We start from the raw sequence: 20,287 nt of genomic DNA, 5'->3' as shown, positions 1-20,287 counted from the left end.
GTCAGAAGAGAGAAGTGTGAAAGAAAAAAGAAATTCACGTTGATTTCTCACTTTTGGCGTTTTCAATATTTAACATTAAGGATGTTCTGGAGAGTTTATCAAAATGCTACAAAGTTGATAAAAATTTGATACCATATTTTGTATTCTCTTTCAAAGCTCGGGGCCAAATTTCAGAACGATTCACAATTTAAATAAAGTTATCAAATTTTGAATATCCAAGTTTTACCACGTAACTTTAAAGTGCATCCAAAACTAAAAACATTACCCAAGCGACACGTCGCAGTCAAAATGACATCATTTTGACATCATATTGACCAAAAAATGATGTCGTTTTACTGCGATGTGTCACTTGGGTAAAAAATGCTATCAACATAATATTTTACACAAGTAAATCATTAACAAACAAAAATATAACAAAATTTGAAATTTACAAATTTTTTTTTGAGATTTTGAAAAAAAATAGTAACAGTTATTTACAGTCACTAAATCTACGTCTTTTACATTCTATCAGATTTGCCGTAACTATTTATATACATTTTTTTTTCTTTGGATCCTGGAGAATTAAGGCCCGGGCACATAGAAAAATTTAAGCAGTAAGGAAATCAACAGTTTGGATTCGCTACCGCTTACGTTATGTCTTAAGTTCTTCACTGTGATTGGCTGATTTGTTTACTGCTTAAGTTTTTCTATTCCCGGGCCTTTAATATCGGTGTTTTTAATATTTCCTGCATACTTTTGGTTGAGATGGTGTCTCCAGAACATCCTTAAAGAAATAAAAACCTTGAACCACAATACATGTTTGAAATGCATTTTTATTTCGTTAATTTGAAAATTTTACAAAAAGTTGAGCAGGTCTTGAATTATTATTGAATTTGAATAATCTTAAGTAATATCGACGCGCTAATCTGTAAATAACGATTATTATATTACTATTGTTGTCGTTGTCATTTAATTAACGCTATATTCATATCGACATTAAAATCTTAATTTCTTAATTTTGGTCCTTGAATGCGATGCAATTTAAATATTAATAATTCACATCATATATATATATATATATATATATATATATATATATATATATATATGATAATATGGCGAGATATTTACAAATTACGCGTCATATTCGTATTACATCGCTATTCCCATTCGCACTTGCGAGTACGCGTAGTTGCAGTTAATACTTTACGATTAATCTTCTTCCATACCTTATAATCTACAACCATTTGGTTAACGTTATGAGCATAATTATGGTGATTATTCCTATTGCATTTAAATTGACGAGTTTTCAAATGTTATGCGTCCTATGTGTTCTTATGCACGAAACCGTCGTAGGCCGTTAATTAGAATACAATAGACTTTGCATTACCGGACACTGTAAATCACCGTCCGCGTTTACGCCTTCAGAGAATAAACTATATATATTTACAAAACACCCGTACCTTCGACGTTTTCATGCGATACTCGGTGCGCGATGTAACGCTATCGTACATACATCACGAGATACAGCTACAAGAGTCTACAAGCGTTTTTTACGAAATTTCGTTTCTTATGACTCTTTGTTTTGCCACCGGGCCGAAGGATTATCGTTCCGTTGCCTGCGTTACGACCGCACATTGACCCATCTGGACTAAACGCACCTGCAAACCAGAAAAAAATGCAACGTCATATTGTAGACTGTAGACTACGAGCTTCTGCGGATCTATTGAATCTAATCGTACTGATGACGGAAGGAGATCTAGGCTCTGCGGAATATAGTCTCAAGTCGTCTTGATAGTCATCGTCGGAGCGACACATCTCGTGCAGGCATCGGGACGCCAAGTGTCGGAAGACGCTCATTACGCCGATATCCTCCTTCACGGACGTCCGCAGGAGTTTGCAGCCTAAGGCGCGGCTGAGCCTCTCGGCTTCGTCCCTGTAATATCCAGCGCTTCGAATACGAGTTTTATTTTAAGGAAACTTAGTGAAAACTATCTAGCGTATACTCACGGGTCGATCACGCTCTGATCGACGAGATCAATTTTATTTTGCACCAGAACTGTGGGTATTTCTCCACACTCGTTCTCGACCTATAAGAGAATATTTTAGGAAAATGATACAGTGTCCAAAAAAAACCGAATGTGTCTTTAATAAGAGTTTTTGCATTTGAAATCGATTTTTCTTTATTAAAAATGTCAAACCCTTAACAAAGTTGTCAAATAATTTTACATATAAATTTTAGTAAGCAATGGAAAGTTTGAAGCGAACTAAATTTTAGGGGAACCGAATGAAAACTATCATTCCTCTATTAACTCACAGATTTGTACCTTGAGTTTCCACGAGGGAATAGCATCGAAAGAATCTCTATCGGTAGCCGAATAAGCGAGGACACAGGCATGGGCGCCGCGGTAATAAGCCGCGGTTATCGCATCAAATTCTTCCTGTCCTGCAGTATCCCAGAGCATCAATCTTACGTCCTCACCGTCGACTCTGTCAGCACAAACATATATATTTATTTATCTACATATTTATTTGTTATTCATAATCCTGATTCTAATTAATTTTAATTATCTATATTTCTAATTTATGGGAATGTATCATCGTCTTTAAGAATTAGGGATCAAATTATTATTGCGATTTATACGATTGTTAGGCACGCGAAGAGCGACTAGGCATAGTCGCAAGATAGACATAATTGAAGGATGGATCACACATATGCAGCGAGATAAAATTCCTTCCTACGTTGACCGACATTACATCGATAGCCAGATGTCGAGAGGGGGATACGAGAAGTATCCCACGCGGTAGCTTGCGCTGGCACGATTAAAATCGGGTTTTTCTCAGGCACGTCGCTCTCGAACTTATACACGCGTACGTATAGCGGTATGCGATGATCAGCAACGAATAATCAGATCAGGTAGACATAATATTCGAATCAATTTAATTTTTCTGTATTAGCATTCGTCGACTACTCTAAAAAAAATATGTGAAGCATTCACAAATCCCCTTTTGCTCTAAATGTATCAGAAATTTTCTATCTTCTAACGTCTACGCCGATATTCCTCAATACAGTTTTCCTAAGTTTTAAGTCTTAAAGATTTAAAATTAATAAATAGATTGTAGATTTAATCCACTCTTGCTCGAAACGCCGCGTTTGTGTCGGATCAAGTTAATTTTGAATTGAAACGATTCGACACGTTTACCGGAGCAATTACTTACTCGATCTCACGCTCTAGGAAGTCGACGCCGATCGTCTTCTTGTAGTCCCTCGTATAAGTACCTTTGCAAAACCTTTGAATCATCGACGACTTCCCCACGGCGCCGTTGCCTACTATCACCACCTAAACGAGAGATGTTAATGTTATTGTTCATTCAAAAGATCAAGAATCTAATTAAAAGTAGAATATAATTCAGTAGTTATATATTATTCTATTAATTAAATGGTTATTTTAAATTAATAACCACCGTCGAGCAAATGATCGAGGTTCGATCGGAGGTTCGGCCCAAACAATTTTTGCCAAATATATACGATGGCGCGTCGCATGAGGAAGTAGTGGGCTACGTCGATAAAAATATATGAGTCCATAAAAAAAAAACCGGTCGCCGAAGGCAATCTTGCTTTTTACCGTATAGCTTAGGCCTTAGGCCTTAAGACTTATAATTCGAAGCGACATGTATGTACAGCTCATTACGACGGAAGGAATCTCAGGAATGTTCGCATACGAAAAGTGCTGAGGCACTCAAACATCGAAACCGATGTCTAATATGTGCTGGAGTTTTTCCTGAGTTCCGCACGTGCAGCCTTATCTCGATTCTCGACTTATCCATCCTGATATAGCTGTAAACCGTGGTAAATCATATTCTCCGCGTTCGACTGGTTTCCAATGTACCGCGGGAGAGCGAGCGGACCACACATGGCTTCTCTACTCGGCTTCGGAATCACATTGCATGCTGGACGGCGATTTCTCGTGTAATTAGCGATTGGAAATGCCGTCCGGCAAATTGAATAAATCAATAGCGTACGTGACATTTGTCCATTTATTTGTGGGCTTTAACGGAACTTTGAAACTCGCTCGTAACGATATGCGATGTGAGAAAGTTGCGATGGTCATCCCACGATATCTCGGTCAAGAAAAATCGTATATCCGGAAGAGATGCGATTAAAAGAATTAATCATATATATCCGGTAATTCGGAAACACGCTGTATAAATAGTGACAAGAAAAAGCGTAGTCGCCGGCAACAGGCGCGTACGCGATGAAAACGCGAGTGAGTACCGTTACCGACAATCGGGAGATAAGCAGAGATCACTGGAGCAGCACCGAGCTCGCATGCACTTGATGCGCTCTTCCCTTCTTTTTATATTTGCCACTTTAGCGCGGCTGCGATTGGAGAGATTGGACGCAGCGCGTAAACAGCCTGAAGACAACTCCATCGCAGAAACATCATTTTCGGCATTATTTTTCTCTGTGAATATATCGCGCACGACTGATTCGTAAATCAAAAGTTTATCCTCCTCTTCTCCGCTTTCATAAGTAGTCGCCTGGATTTTAAGTTTCAAGCTCATTTGCTTCCCAAATTACCTAAAACTGTTATTTAATTCTTTACTTATGTATCACACGTATATAATATAGTATATGCATATGTGGTGATTTGTGATTTCCCGCTCAACTCCCCGACCAACCGGTTAACTACACGCCGGCGGGTTCTATACCTCGCGTGTGTTAATCACCTGCGAAATTTATCGAGTCGCTTCCTCGGCGAGATCGCGAACTCTCGGTGAGATGCTCGCCGAGAACTTCGGTAAGTAACTTAGGCATCGATGAATTTCGTATTCAGCGAAAAAAATGCGATCGCATAATAGAGTTTGCTGAGTACAAATATTGCGGTGCGGACGAATGAGCTGATACGAGTGTTGCGAATAAACGGCCGAATAAGCTAATTTGCGTAATATATATAAATGTAACTGTGCTAAATAATGACTTAAGAATATAACCACATTAAAATTATTATATTGTACTTTTTAGTTCGCGTAGTTGGAGTACTGCTCTATCGTTTAATTTGGACTTTTTACTAATCACCATCGTATTTTAATTGAATCTGTGCAGCCCAAATTCTTACGTATGGTTGCCTATTATACCGTATAAGTAATCTCATGTCAATCACTTGACATGATTGCTGTGCTATATTAGAAAGACTATAATGCCTCTTTTCACACCACCGTCGTTTAACTTGAACCTTAGTTCAATTCACTCTTTGTCTCTTTCTAACAGTCTCCCTTAGAAACAAACAAAGAGTGAATTGAACTAAGGTTCAAGTTAAACGACATTGGTGAAAACGGACATTAAAATTTATTACCCTTAGAGAATAGAAGATTGATCTTTGACCTTACATTCATCTTTAAGCTTCTCAACCACACTTTATTGATGGTTCGGGTTTATTAAGAAATATCAATTTTAACATTCCAACTAGAGAGGACTTAAATCAATACTCCATCTTTCATATCGGACAGCTCCGTACTTCATATAGGACAAATTCTTGGATAAATAGGTTGATGAACTCTATGAATAATTATTCCAGTAGTGTAGATTTCTTTAACGGCTCTGTATCAACTTCCAAACTAAATCTTACTCGATCACTCTCGTAATATTAATTAATAACTCAAAATACAGGAGTCTCGAAGTGATAATAAAACATTTTTTGTATTAAATTCGTATAATGTTCTCTTTTTTTTTCACTGTATGCTAAAAGGTATTTTTTCCCACTAATAAAGATTATTATTATTATTATCCAGGAATGAGCATCTCGATAACGGTTCCATTTATACATAAATATCGCGGAGAAAGCGAGCGTTTAATTCTCTATTTCTTCTTTTTAGTTAAGAATGAAAGATATAATAATACAAGTGTATTTCTTTAGAAATTTCTTTTCCGAGATTTTCAGTATTCGAGTCCGGTCTTTGAAAAATTGCTTCTAAATCGTTTCGTCGAAAGAATCCTTGTGTTGTTAAGTTCAGAATAAGACACTCACAAGTCCGTGTCCATCCGCTGAGAATTATTCCGGTGGGAAGTGATTCGTCGCGTCGCGCCGAGAGCGAGCATTAAAAGGAATGCCTTAGATCCGGTGAACAAAAAAAAATCGGCGAGGTGCGGCCTCATACCGGGAGATATAGTAACCTCGCGCGTAGCACGACGACGCATCGCGCCGCTGCGCTACGAGGATGCGAGGAAGCCGCTTTCCTTTCCGGCGCGGAAAATCGCGACGGAGGCGCAAATAAGAAGAAAAATATGCACTCGTTCCTCTCGCAGCCGCGCTCTATCGCATTTTAACGAAACGAAGCGCGAACGCGCACTCGTGAAATTTGGAGAAACCTAGATTGAAGCGAGAGAACAAGTGAAAAAAATCGCAGGCAAAGTACGAAACTATAAGTAGAGGGAACGGAAGAGGAGACCGGCAGCCCCGCGATTACCTTGAGTGATATCTCGAGCTCTTCCTCCCTCATTCTGACCGTAAAAGGCGATTAACATAATATCCCAGTGCAACGCGAATCTGTCCTTCCATCGATCGGATGTGCGCGTAGATCGCTGTTGGCATGTGAAAATTTAGCGTTTATTCGAAAGCAGCGTGGATATATCAAGGAGGGAGAAAAAGAGGGATCTCTCTCTCTCTCTCTCTCTGTCTTTCTTTCACCTCCTCTCTCTTCTCGGTATTCCCGAGTCGATGACTTTGCGCCTCGGCCGAGTCATTATTCAGAGCTCCGACGCACACGGCGTCGCGCCGCGTTTCTTCGCATCGCGCCCGCGATATATCCACTTTCTCGTATTAGGAAAAAGTCTTGCCCGCGGAAACGAAACGGAACGGAACTCGCGCCCGCGCACGCCGCGATAAAAGAGAGGAGAGAGAACGGTCCTTCCTCGCGCGCACGACGTGCTGCCAGAGTGTGGTACGGAACGGAACGGAACGGAGCACGCATGCACGCACGCATGCACGCACGCACGCAGGCATGCACGCACGCACGCACGAATGCGCGCCGCTGACCACCACTGGCCGACTGAAGAGAACACCTGTCCTGTATGGCAGGAGACACCTGTCGCCTGTCGCCGACGCGCGCTTGCGGATCCTGGTGATTTTGTTAGTAGTGTAGCTAGTGAATCGTCGTGTAAGACACTAGTTAAACTTGTAAACTCTCTTCGTTTATATATACATGTAAGCGTCCAATATTTAGGCACGCATTGTGCCCAATTGGAAATAATTTCAGTTTGTATTAGCTCTTAATTATATTCTTCTAACACTTTGTTGAAAGTTTAAATGTTGGTTGTTTGTAAAATATATATCGGTGGAAAGTTCGCTTGATATCGATAATAAAAATAATGTCTGTACTGACGGTCGCATTAACTTTACCGGCAGTGTAATTTTAAGATTCAAAATTTTTATTTTTAAAACTCTAAAATATCAATAAAATATAATTGGGTAAGAGCTAATGTTCACTCTCACTAAAATTCAAAGGATCGACTGTGATTTCAGAATGTTTTTAATCTGTAATGTCGGTAATTATCAACATCGACAAAACGAACGATATTTTAAGTATAAAAATGTATATATATTTTTTATAATTTTTTAAAAATTTATAAAGTTAAAATTAATGATAATAAGAGAATTAAAATTAATGATATACAAAATATATTGTATATACTTGTCTTATGGATAATCATACCCGTCCAAACCCATTCCCACATGTTGCATTAACCAACATTTAAAAAATTGCAATGAAACTAAATTCATGAAAATCGATGAAATATCAAGCGAACATGATCAGTAAGGAGGTTGCGCTATCTGAAATTCTAAAAATTTTTTCTTTCCAAGAATTGCTATTATCTCAATTTCCGAGATTTGAACCCTGAAAAATGGGAAAAGTATCAGGAAAACATAATCGGCAAGGAAATCAATAATCGTCTCATTTTCATAAACAAAACTGTTGCGTTTATTTTATCAATTATTTCTTATACATCTAAAGTATTTTTATTTTCACTCGCCATAGATTCCTATTATATAATTATTCGATAGAGAAATCATTTTCCACTCTAATTACAGAAAAAGAGTTTGTCTAGATAAAAATTAACAGTAGTTCCAGTAAACTTTCATCCTTTTTGTGCTTGTAATCGTTGCATTACATTTCATTATTATTATTATTATATATAGTTGATAATAATTTTATCTTATTTTTTAGTGCAATGTTGTCAAAACTTATAATCTTCAACAGATTTCATGCATACAATTTAATAAATTTCTCCGCTTTAAAATATGAAATTACTCATTTTAACAGTTTCTTTTATAAATAACACGTTTTTCGTTTACTAAATTAAAATTTTTCAGGAAAACGTAAGATAAGACTTAAATGAAAAAAAATAATAGTACTTCTTACGGGAAGTTGGTCGATGTGTCGTTAATCTAAGGAATAACGATATTACAAAGATTTACCGTGCAGATTTATCCGACGATGATACTGTCCGTAAGCACGCATTTCTTTGAAATTTGTGATTAATTTGGTACTATTAACACAGCTCTGATTTCAGAACAGAAGATGGATGCTAGAGTTCATATTGTGTGTACATACATACGCATATATATATATATATATATATATATATATATATATACACCCGTATGTATGTATATCGAGATGTTTTGTACGATTTGCATCAAATCCCCGGGGCTTATTTTCTGACGAAATTAGAGTCGATCTTTCCAAAGAAGTCTTTCAACATTAAAATAACGAAATTATTCCGAGTCGTTTTATCATTAAAACACTTAAATGTAAAAAGATTGCTCAAATTGTTTGGAAGATAGCCTTCAGTGTTATTTCGATCGTGGAAAAATCGATTCTAAATTCATAGGAGAATCAGTAGACAAAAGGAATGGCGATGGTTTTGGCACATTCCGTACATATTTGCGCATATGTATTAAACGAGTTCAAAATATTGCTAAAATATCTATGTAATTTTACATCATTTACCGTTATAGAGTCATACATTTATAAAGTATGTCTAATATTATCGACTTATTTTATTTTTTACGCGTAATAATAATTATTTTCAAGTTTGAGTCATTCGCAAACGTGAAAAGTCGCGATAAATGAGTATAATAAAACATTAGACACGATATATAAAAATATATAAAAATGACGAATTCGATAACATGAACATGTCCGAATGATGATTAACGAAGATGACGTAATTCGTGATGTATACATTCTCCTCTCATAAGGGAAGGTTGCAAGTGTAAATCGAATAATAATGCCAAACCTATACAGATTAGGGGATCGATCACATAATTTCACGTGAAACTTTTCATTTTTCACTTTTCGCTGTATCTATTCCGCATGAACTTTTTTATTATTGACGAGATCACGTTTCCACGTTTCGTCAAGTTACATGATCACGAGTTCAGGTGAAATTTTTCACTTTTCATGTTTCCAACCTAGGGAAAAAGTTACGTGATTGCTGCCCTATTATTTGGATAACCAAAAAGTGAAATTCACCATTTTCAAGCTTAATATAAACATAAATATCAAATATACCCCAATTTTACGGATCATTGGCTGTGTATTATTTTGTCAATATCTTGCTTTTCTAACAAAGTTTAGTTTTTCTGTTTGTATTAACATTTTGAGTAATTTCGAAATTTGTAAATTATATCGTTAAAAAGAGTGGAACCGATGTGACAGACATGAATTTAAAGTCTACCTTCCGAAATGCACTGAAAATGTATGGTTCATGTCATACAGATTTTCTGTACTGACAGTGTATATCGAAACATAAAAGAAAAATCTGTAATAAAAATTTAATAATAATAAAATAATAAATAAATTTCTATACATGGATTGCATCTGATCTAATACATTGAATTTGAGACACAACACACACACAATTAAAGTTCAAGAATTTAATCAAATCTAATGTAACATAGCAATGCACAATTGTGATGCTTACACGTGGCGCAGGATAGATAACGACTAAATTCAACATGATAAAGATATTAAAGTATATAACAATTTGCAGAAAGAGATTTAAAACTTTCGGCATTGTTATGCGATTTACACTTGGGAGTCTTCTCTTGTCAGAGCACTTAAAGATATACGACAGTAAACTTATTTCTCGCCTCCAAAGCAAATTCGTACATTTCTCATGCATAGATATTCGACAGACGCATACTCTCACGCGTATACTTCCAAATAGTAATCTTATACACGTTATAAGTAACAAGTGTACCTTAGAAAACGTTAGCTGGCAGTTTGTGTCAGTATTTACCGCGCTTCTTGACAAATAGACGAATAGGATATAACGTCGCTCGACGCAGTCGTCACAGGACACAGTCTTCCGCGTTGTCTTGGACGGACCGGTTATATATTCCCCGATCTTCGCACATGCATGCATACGGCGCGCGCGCGCGAGAAATCGTTTCGTCGACGACTTTTGTGTATCCGCCTCGCGGGAGTACGTCGTAATTAATTCGCGTCACGCTCGAGCGAGAAGAACGAAGGAATGATAAAGTTGTGCATCTATGGTCCGTCGTTTCATCTCTAACGTTGTCGGGTTTCGGTTTTATCAAGTAATCGACTCTTTATCACACCATATAATGTATACGAGAATTGTAATACAGGAAGTACAACTTATATATTGTACACAAATATATTACATCGCTACTACTACCATCATCATCACCCGGAATTATCACCCTGATGATCGAGGTCTACCTCACACTAACTGACACTTATAGATTTTACAAAGGCCATTTAACGTCTACGTGTACAACATCCTTACTGCGGTCTAAAACGATATCTAAAACCTCGCCGCTTCTGGTAAAGCTATCAAAATGCCAATGTACGTTTGTCAAGTCATATAGATAAAAATGTACAAATATCATTCTTTGAGATTTATGGCAGACAGAATGTGCGATGACGAGAACGTAAAAAAAAAAAGAAAAGAAAAGAAAAATAGAGAGAAAAAGAGACGGGAAAACAAGAAAACTTGATCGTTTAATAAAACTATGCTATTATCTACTGATCGTTCGCAAAGTGATCATGGTCGTTCGAGTATAAAAATTACGGCACTCTTTTAGAAGTACCGCGAAAACTAGCGTCACAAATAGATCAATGGAGAAGACCGTAACGATCGACGTTGACGGTAATCATACCTCTTAATGGAGCAATGTGGAAGAAGAGTTCGAAACCTTCTATTTTCAATACGCAGACGCTTCCTTGTACTCGGAACCTTCCATAGTGAAGAAGTCCTCGAGTTTCCACTGAAGTGTCTCAAAAGTTGGTCTCTTCATAGGATCCTTGTTCCAGCATTCCAGCATGATATTATAAAGCGTGTCGGGACAGCCGGGTGGACACGGCATTCTATAGCCATGTTCCACCTGATGAAGAACCTCGGCGTTCGTCATACCTGAGGAGAAGAATGCGTTTACATTTTACCTTAATCCGTAGACCTTATGTTAAAAACGTTTATGCGACTATTTAGATTTATTTAATTTGAGCTACAAAAAGCCAAGAAATGGACTTGGTTTACAATATACCTTATACACACTCATACCAACTTTTTTAACGCGTGCAACTATTAATTCATTATTCCGTACTTTCTTAAATTTCTTTTAGAAAAACCATTCCTTAAGCCCTAAACGACTTAATCCATTATTTGCACGTTAAACTTCACAACCAAAACTAAAAAAAATATTTGAACCTAGTCCGCTTCAGCAGTAGGCCAAGAAACGGACATTATTCACCTATACACACACACACATACCTTCATACAACAACGCGCAACAACTAATATTAATATTCCATATATTTCTTAATTCTTCTCAAATCTCCTTTAATCCAGGAAGAACCATCCTAAAACTTATAAAACTTGAATTCTAATGCATTCTCTCTATAAACCTTATACTCCAGAACCTATCATATACCTTAAACTCATATCTTCCATAACTTCTGCGTGCGAAACTCAAAGCCTAATCTTAAAACTACAAAACATAATTCTCTCTCTTTTTCTTTATCCCTACCTCTACCTTAATATTACAACCATTTTCCTATTTTTCAACCACATATTGACATATTAATAATTCTTTACCTTTACCTTAAAATATTAACGCAACTCTCTCATCTTACAATACTCAATTTAACTGTAAAACCCTTACACTCAAATATTTACATACACCTACATATAATAAACTCGACTAATAACAAATCTCCTGCTTCCTAACTAATACTTTCCTATGTCCCCCTATCTAACTCATCACACCTCCCTGTATGCCCCTCCTTCCTCTTCTTTTCTTTTCTCTTCCAATATATTATCTTCCTAATCTTAATCTTCCTGATCTTTTTGAGTTCATTCCTAATTTAACTAAAAAAACTTCTGTGCCCTCGAATCGCTCCTTTCCTCTTCCTTATTTGCCAAATTCCTCAGCACTGCTCCTCTCCTCTCCTACTACATTGTCTTCCAGCTTTTCTTCTCTCGTTCCCTCCGAAGCAACATTTATTTCCTCCGCGCGCGCGCGTTCTCTGGTTATCTTCCCGTACCTCCTATCTGCCGTTGCATAACCAATATACCTGTATTCGCACATCCGTGCCATCCAAAGATTCTAATATTTCCAGAAAACTGCTGCGTCCTTTCTTAAACTGTAACGTTCATACCTCTTATTTTTCCTCCTTCCACATTTCCATCCTTTTCTTCCTCTCCTCTTCTCACCACGCCTTGTGTTCTCGTTTACTCCCTTTCCTATTTCCATCTTCTTTTACCTTTCCTTTCCTTCAACGCAGATAAGTTTCGCTAATCCTTGTTCCAGGATTACGCCAATCGCTTTCCTTCACCTTTCTTCTGTTCATCTTCTCTCTTCTTCATCAATGGCTTATAACCCTTCCTCAGTTACTTATCTTCTTTTACTTCCCTTTCCTAGAACACCTCTGAACCCGCCAATCCTTGCGTCATAGCTTTATTTCACCTTTCTTCTGTTCATTTCCATTAACCCGGAACTCCAGTTTTTACAACTACTTTTTTCTTCTTTTTTCTTCACATTTAATCCTCCCTTGTTTCGTATAACCTCTTCTATAACAGCGCTTCTTTCACCTACCTCTTGTCCTCTCCTGTTTTCTTCCCTTTTCCTCTTCTTCCTCTTCTTATTCTTGATCCTATATTTCCCAATCTAAAATTTACCTGTGTTCTGAGTTCAACCTGTCATCCCTTTAACTATCTTCTTAACCTATACTTAATTTACGACCAAAGGCTCCTTAGCTAATCATGCACTTATCATACAATCTTCTTTACAATCATCGATCGAAACCTTCCCTACTTTACCCTACATTACCTTTACCGCCTTTGCCGCCTAACTGACTCGCCACCATAACCTCATCCTACCACGTTCTCTAAACACTTTTATGCTACTTTTCTCTACTTGCATCCTACTACCTCCCTTCATTCTCATCGCATCTCCTACTTATACACCCTATCTTTCCATTATCCCTACTTGCTACATACTAATCTTTAAACCCAGAAACAAAGCTAAAATCGCACAACGCACTTTCACCGCTACCATTCATACACGCGCCATCTAACCAAGTCCTTATGCGACTTTATTTAAAAATTAAAAAGTTGAATATAATAACAGTACAAGATAATTTTTGTTTTCACAATCTTACCTGGATAAGGTATTCTGCCGTACGTGACCAATTCGGTAAGAAGGATGCCAAACGACCATACGTCGGATTTAATACTGAATTTGCTGTAGTTGGCAGCTTCGGGGGCGGTCCACTTGATAGGGAAACGCGCCCCTATTCTAGCCTCGTATTCGTCCTCTTTGATAAGCCTAGCCAAGCCGAAGTCTGCGATTTTAACGACATTTCCGTCTGCTACGAGAACGTTACGGGCGGCCAAGTCTCGATGAATGTAATTCTGCGATTCTAAGTACGCCATACCGGCGGCTATTTGCGCGGCCATGTCGATCAGTTGTTGCAATTTTAGGCCTCTACCTTTTCCTAAAAGATCATATATGATTGCTACAACGATATCGGTAACGAAAAGATACGACTGCAGAAATACTAGCTTTATCGATTTTGTAGTAGTATTTCAGGATGGCACCTTGAAAAATTAATGAGCAAGTAAAATATGCAACCTCGATTCGATTAAAAAATATATTTGTTCTTTTGAGTGGCAGAGAAATGGTAACTTTTTGGAGTAGAGGTCCTAAGTCTTTAGATTCTTAGCAAAAACATTACTAGACAATAAAGTGTGAAAGTGTGTTGATAATATAATTGAAAAAAAAATTAGAAATAATAATTAGAAATATCGGTCAATTCTTTAATTTAAAACACTGGCAAATATTTTTGTACAAAATTATTTTAAAAATATTCTTTGATTATTTAAATTTAAGGAGTGAATTTAATTATTTTTTATATCACACAATGTGATATGAAAGGGCCAGTCAGAATCAAACCATACCTTGCATACCTTGTAAATATTCCAGTAAACTGCCGTTCCTCATCAATTCTGTGATGATATAAATCGGTTCCTCCATCGTGCACACAGCGTACAATTGAATTAGCTTGGCGTGTCGGAGTTTCTTCATGATTTGCGCCTCGGCGAGGAAGTCCTTCGGGTCCATGGTGCCCGGCTTGAGCGTCTTAATCGCCACCGGCGTAGTGTTGTTCCACAGGCCTTCCCATACCTCGCCGAATTGGCCCTGCCCCAATTTCCTCAAGAATTTCAGTGACGAACGATCGATTTCCCATTGGTCCCGCGTACGGTGACTAAGGCCCTCCGTTACGGGTTTCTCAACCTGTTGAACAAAGTTAGACCCGGAATCAGCCGTCGTCGGTAAGGGGACAGACTCGCGAGGTTTGATTTTGTGCAGGGAAGGAGTTCGTGTTTGATCGGCTGCATTAATGGCGAGCTATATTTCGTTTCGTCTCCTTTTATGATAAACAATTATATAGCTAAGCGTGAAAGATAATATTCTATGCACTGTAAAAAAAAAAGGTGCTAGCGCTCAACTTCCCTGTTCGCGAATACAAACCTACTTTTCTCCGTGTCCTGCAATCGTGTAAGAACTCCAATAACGATCCCTGATGATTAACATAATCGCGCGATCGTTCCAACAGATATGCATTTTAGAAAAACGAGGAGAAAGACGAAGAGGAAAATGAAATAATGAGCGATACAATATGCAGAATGTCTCAAATATGTCGCACTATGTCGCAGCTAGGAAAAAAGACATGCCGCGAATCTCAGAAATACTCGGTATACGCGTACATGTACGATCTGAACGAAACAGCATGCACATACGCTCGTTTACGCTCGTTCGCCTCTCGAATAACGGATGAGACATGTATGTAGGAACGCTTTTGGGACATCTTGGTATGTAGACAGATCTCGAGCACACATACATTCGAGCTGATTCTCGCTTTCGCGTCAATACTTATATGAACTTACATATACATATACATATAGATATACGTATATGAAAAGAGTTCTTACATTGTTATTCGTAAATTGTTATTCACAAGGAAGAGCGGTATTTCGCGGTAAAACGAAAAAAATGTCGTTTCCTTTGTGTGTGCTGCCAATCTCGATTCTTAATATTTACCTATATGTTACACCTCTCGCGCGAGGTCTACGATGCTAAATGAATTGATGTATGAGATAATTTGTTGGTAAATATAAAATTACATCGAATGTACAGAGCTTTTTTATACGAGATATCTCTAAGTGAATGACAATCTACTGCTTCTGAAACATAATCCCGTATAGAACGGGCTTGTGCTGTATGTACAGGCCAGATACAATAAAATGTAAAAGCGTTTTACGTCGAGAAAAAGAAAGGAATCGAAAGAACGTGTTTATGGCGTATATTAGGACATTCAATTTACCAAGAAAATCCACCGGGAGGTAGGGCAAGCAATAAACAGACAAACAAACACAATCTATTCAGACATCGAACTTCGCAATAAGTGCTTATCAATGCTTCTAAAAAACTGATATCTCTTTCTTTTTCAATATGTAATGTAGACGTAAATATACCTCGTTTGCTGTGTCAAGTTTCATTTACCCGCGGGTCTACCTACTCGCGACTTTCCAAGAATAAAAAAAATTAAATCAGAAAATTGCGGGTGTCATCGATGTAATTGATATGTTGTTAAATGTTCTGTATCCAGAACGATATCTCGACGATCCAAGGTATTACGCACCAGTAACAATAACGCTTACAATAACGAAATAACAGAAGTAATAACTAAACAAAATTCAAAAAATATATTAATCTTGTTAATATATTAACAATAATATATTCTATATAATAATATAACATTGTGATAAGTTGTTGGTCGAGATTGTTACTATTGTCATAATCAGGGCGAATAATCAAGCGTATCAAGCGTATCGATCGCGTCGTTGCAAAAGTGTTGGAGTTTAGACACAGTGTTTTATACGACACATCGATAGAAAATAAATATATAAAAAGCCGATTTATTAATTCATCGATATGATCTCAATTGACTTCCGCTACAATTTGTTGCGTGTGGGTGTGTGTGTGCAATTTTTAAATAAATTTCTATTATTTATAATCGCTCCTTTTCATCGCGCGTTCCAATTGAGATTCGTCTGTGTCTCCGCATTTAAATACCAACAAACTTCCGCTGAAAGCTGTCTCATTCGACGAGATAAGTAAAATGCGTTTTCATTATGTGTAATATTATCGCGTAAATCCCCCGTACGTATCGTTTCATCATCGATAAAGACCTGCCTAACTCAGCGATAAATGAAACTTTGTTGCCACAATGACGTACGACGGCGCGTTAAGTGCGACGTTTTTATTTATTTAGACGAATCTCTGTCCAAACTCCCTCTCGTCAATTCTCAATTTCTCAATCCGCGATTCTTACGACCGTTAACAGCAGCGAGTGGTAGTACAACGATTATCATCTACCTATCAAGTATCATTGTTATTATACCGAGAAGCTGAATCGTATCGGTCACTCGTGGAGCTTACCTGTACACAAGGCTTGCACAGATTAACGCACAGGCCGTCCGCGTCTTTGCTGTAGTGCTCCACAAGATCCTGCAGATTTCTGAACGTGGTTCGCCTGGCGATGAAAAAGCCACCCTCGTCCAATTGACGAATACGGTAATGCTTCACCGTATCGCCATCGCGCACTACAACAATCATCGAACATACATATACACTCCACTTTGGCGCCTCCAACGGTCTCGCAATCTCGCGTATAGATCGCACGCTACTCCGCGCGATCTCCGCTCGAATCATTATTCATTTATTTGTTATCGCAACTGTCGGCATTACGAGCACGACCGGTAGTTTCTATTATCGTTCCTATGACGTTACCTGAAAGGGAGTAGTCATTGTGCCGGCTCTCGGAGTCTCTTATCAGAAACGCGCCGTGATCGTTTTCCGGCAGGAGCAATTTTTTCTCAGCCTCGATTCGCTTAATCTTCCTGAAATACCATCTGTAAATGCAAATTAGCGTTGTCAGCTTTCAACAGAGATTCGCCCTTCCACCTATCAACGGTTTGAAGATTCTTTGCCGCGAATCAAATCTCCGCGACAATTATTTCGCGGACTAGGGACTCACCAGTCCGCCTGCCGGCTATAATAAATCGTTAATATTCCGCGTCACGATAAAATTACTTTATCGTAAATCGTGGCTTCGGTTACAGAGATCGAGATTATCGCCTAGAACGATTGGAAATGATCAAAACCACTCACGGTTCCGCCTCGATCGACTTCAACTTGGCGACGTAATTGCTGGGGATGTAGCCCTCCTGCCTGGTCCTTTTACTCCTGGCCAGCCACCAGTCGCCCTGGGTGTCGTTGATTATCTCCAAGTGCTCCCCCTTCTTGAAGCTCAAGTCCTCGTCCGTGCGCGCGTCGTAATCGTACAGGGCGACGAATATCTTCGCCGTCGCCACGTCCATGTCCGGGATCTGCGGGATCGGCCTGATCGGATCCGGCGGCGGCGTCGGCACCGGGCTGACCTGCGACGCGACCGCCTCGATGCTGGGATTGCCGATCCGGTCCGGCTTCTCCTTCTCCACGTCCGTCGGGTTGCTGAAGCAGTTCCCCATGTCTCGGCCGTGCGCGCGCGTCTACGATTCTCTCAAAACGTCCTCGAAACGTCGCGTCGCGCTGCCGTTGTCCGCGCTGGCTGGCGTTGTCGCGCCTCCACCTCGCATTTAACGCGCCACTCTGTTCACTGGATTTTTAAACTCACACACAACTGTTGAGCGGTAACGACCGCGCCGGATGCGTGGGCGTCGAAAGATCAAGAACGAGTCATACGCGTTAATTCCGATCAATCGTTCACGCGGTTCGTTACCTGGATCGGTAAAGGGGGGGGGCGGTCGCGGAGGGGCCCACACGCGGCACCACCCCCGAGGATCGAACTCCGGAATCGGACGCGGGTTCCGTCAGCTGCGTCGCCGTCCGGAGGACGGCGGATCGAAGAGGCGCGAAACGGGCGGGACCGTCGTCGGCTGGATATCGCGGGAAGAAGCGAGGTGCCGTGCCGGAAGGATCACATCCGCGCGGTCGAGCGGTGGCGTGACGATTCCGCGCATTCTCCGGGTATCCCGGATGTCCCCTGCAACGACGACGACGACGACGACGCGCGACTGCACCAGCGGACCGAGCGCCGCATCGCCACGGGCGAACGACGACGACGACGACGACGCGTCCTGTCCCGCGTCTCCAGATTATCGAGGGAGAGGGGAGCACACCGGACGTTGTTGGACCCTTTTTATTTCTGGCAACGACGTGTTTTTTTTTTTTTTATCGACGACCCCCCGACGGGGAGGAACGCGGCGATAGAACACCCGCGTGCGTTCGCTCGCGCGTGCGTGCGCGCGCGCGCGCGATCACGCACGCACGCCCGATCGGCCTCTCACCTCGATAGAGCTTAGAAAGTAGGCGATTCGCCAGGCGTCGTCGCCATTGCAAGCAGCGGTCACGGAGATCCGTCAAAAAGGTCCACCGTTAATGCCCGTCCGTGCTTGCATGCGCGCGCGCGCAACCCGCACTGCCCACCGACGGATGGGATCCGCCGTGTCCACCTCGTATGCGAGACACACGCCCAATTCCCGTCGACGGGGCCCGCGGGATCGGCGACGAGGTCGAAGACGAGAACGACGACGACGACGACGCTGGTGTCGCGACGAACGCTCCGTACCTCAGGGCCTCCGACCTGCCGACTCCGGTCTTCTCATCGTCCGCCACCCACGCGCGCCGCGAGAACGTGACGAATCGAGCGGGATTGCGTGGCCTCACGTCTCACGTTCCAACTATTCGTGTCGCACCCGCAAGCCAGGCTTCTCGCGGTTCGAATCGAACAATCCGATCTCGCGGCTCGCGGCCTGGAGAAAGCCACGAGAGAGTCGAGAGACTCGAGTCCTCGGACGCGCCTCCACTCCACTCGACAGTCTCGATTGTCGCTTGTCGCCGCGACGCGCCTGACCCCTAACGGATTCTTTTGCCAACTAACTCGGCGCCCGATCGGTAAAGAGGAGTTCGTCTATTTTGAAAGAGCAAACAAGCACAAAGCGCTTTGTGGATGAAAGAAAAGGGCATTGTCATGAAAATGCTATTACGTTAATTACGTATTTCCACAACGTTTTTCTCCGCTGTCATTTTCCGAAGCGAGAGGTCTTTCATTTGAATTGTGCATACGTATAATACAGTCAAGTGCACGCATAAATATTGTTTATTTGGCAATCATCTTTCCCTAACGACTTTTACGTTTTACCCGAGTTTCTGAACTCAATCCGTCTCCAATAATGATCTATTATATTCCACTATAAACTGGTTATCTTTATTCAATATAATTATCATTGCATGTACGTTCCTATACCATGAATTTTGGTCCTTACCAAGTATGTGCAGTCGAAGTCATGAATAAAGTATAATATGATAATTATACATCATTATTGTTAGTCATTTACTGGCGAACCAAAGTCTTATGTTTGGTTTCAATCCGTCTCCGCTTAAATCGTAGGTATATAGAATTCTAATCTTAGAAAGGAGTACGGAGAAAAAACACGTGTTTCAAGAGGAATGATGTTGGACCTGCGTCTGGATAAGGCCGGGGGTTTCATACACTCCACCTCCTCCCATGCACATATCGTTTGATGTATTTGCTTACTTCTCGGTAAACTTCGCTAACAAGAAGATCTCTCGACCAAGCCAGAAAAATACAGCTAAAATCGGTTACAATCGCCGTAAATAAGACACGGTCGCCAGTGTTGCTGGGTGGC

General features: G+C 40.1%; 2 protein-coding genes across 4 annotated transcripts; both read right to left on the bottom strand.

Annotated features, from left to right (window-relative positions):
- Positions 1–794: 794 nt before the first annotated feature.
- On the bottom strand, positions 795–7,105 carry Rab23 (RAS oncogene family member Rab23). The gene is made up of 7 exons (XM_077422745.1): positions 6,669–7,105; positions 6,448–6,562; positions 3,199–3,320; positions 2,307–2,469; positions 1,990–2,069; positions 1,722–1,915; positions 795–1,640 (listed from the first exon to the last, which is right to left on the bottom strand). Exons 2-7 carry the CDS (start codon positions 6,478–6,480, stop codon positions 1,510–1,512), a joined length of 723 nt encoding a protein of 240 aa, XP_077278871.1. The 5' UTR covers positions 6,481–6,562; positions 6,669–7,105; the 3' UTR covers positions 795–1,509.
- Positions 7,106–7,935: 830 nt separating this feature from the next.
- Positions 7,936–19,419, bottom strand: Src42a (Tyrosine-protein kinase Src42A). 3 transcript variants are annotated; one of them, XM_077422761.1, is made up of 6 exons: positions 17,748–19,419; positions 17,367–17,488; positions 17,016–17,179; positions 14,471–14,801; positions 13,672–14,007; positions 7,936–11,425 (listed from the first exon to the last, which is right to left on the bottom strand). In XM_077422761.1, the coding sequence occupies exons 1-6, from the start codon at positions 18,104–18,106 to the stop codon at positions 11,217–11,219; spliced, it is 1,521 nt and encodes a 506-aa protein (XP_077278887.1). In that variant the 5' UTR covers positions 18,107–19,419; the 3' UTR covers positions 7,936–11,216. The 3 variants fall into 3 exon arrangements, with proteins under 3 accessions (XP_077278887.1, XP_077278886.1, XP_077278888.1); XM_077422760.1 differs by having other exon boundaries at positions 14,471–14,807; positions 17,748–19,417; XM_077422762.1 differs by having other exon boundaries at positions 14,480–14,807; positions 17,748–19,411.
- Between the last annotated feature and the right edge of the window lie 868 nt (positions 19,420–20,287).

The sequence above is a fragment of the Temnothorax americanus genome, unplaced genomic scaffold, assembly GCF_048541705.1.
Source record: "Temnothorax americanus isolate GAGA-0224 unplaced genomic scaffold, ASM4854170v1 Scaffold73, whole genome shotgun sequence".
Lineage (NCBI taxonomy): Eukaryota > Metazoa > Arthropoda > Insecta > Hymenoptera > Formicidae > Temnothorax > Temnothorax americanus.
Note: the sequence above shows the minus strand (reverse complement) of the source record. Positions and strands in the feature narration are given on the sequence as shown.

Excerpts from the sequence above, each read along its gene's own strand:
- Rab23 (XM_077422745.1), bottom strand. The coding sequence starts at position 6,480 with ATGAGGGAGGAAGAGCTCGAGATATCACTCAAG. Across the intron at positions 3,321-6,447 it reads AGCTCGAGATATCACTCAAG|GTGGTGATAGTAGGCAACGG; the intron begins GTAATCGCGGGG and ends TCTCTCGTTTAG. Across the intron at positions 2,070-2,306 it reads TTCCCTCGTGGAAACTCAAG|GTCGAGAACGAGTGTGGAGA; the intron begins GTACAAATCTGT and ends ATTCTCTTATAG.
- Src42a (XM_077422760.1), bottom strand. The coding sequence starts at position 18,106 with ATGGGGAACTGCTTCAGCAACCCGACGGACGTGGAGAAGGAGAAGCCG. Across the intron at positions 17,489-17,747 it reads AAGTCGATCGAGGCGGAACC|ATGGTATTTCAGGAAGATTA; the intron begins GTGAGTGGTTTT and ends TTGCATTTACAG. Across the intron at positions 14,808-17,015 it reads TGTGCAAGCCTTGTGTACAG|GTTGAGAAACCCGTAACGGA; the intron begins GTAAGCTCCACG and ends TTTGTTCAACAG.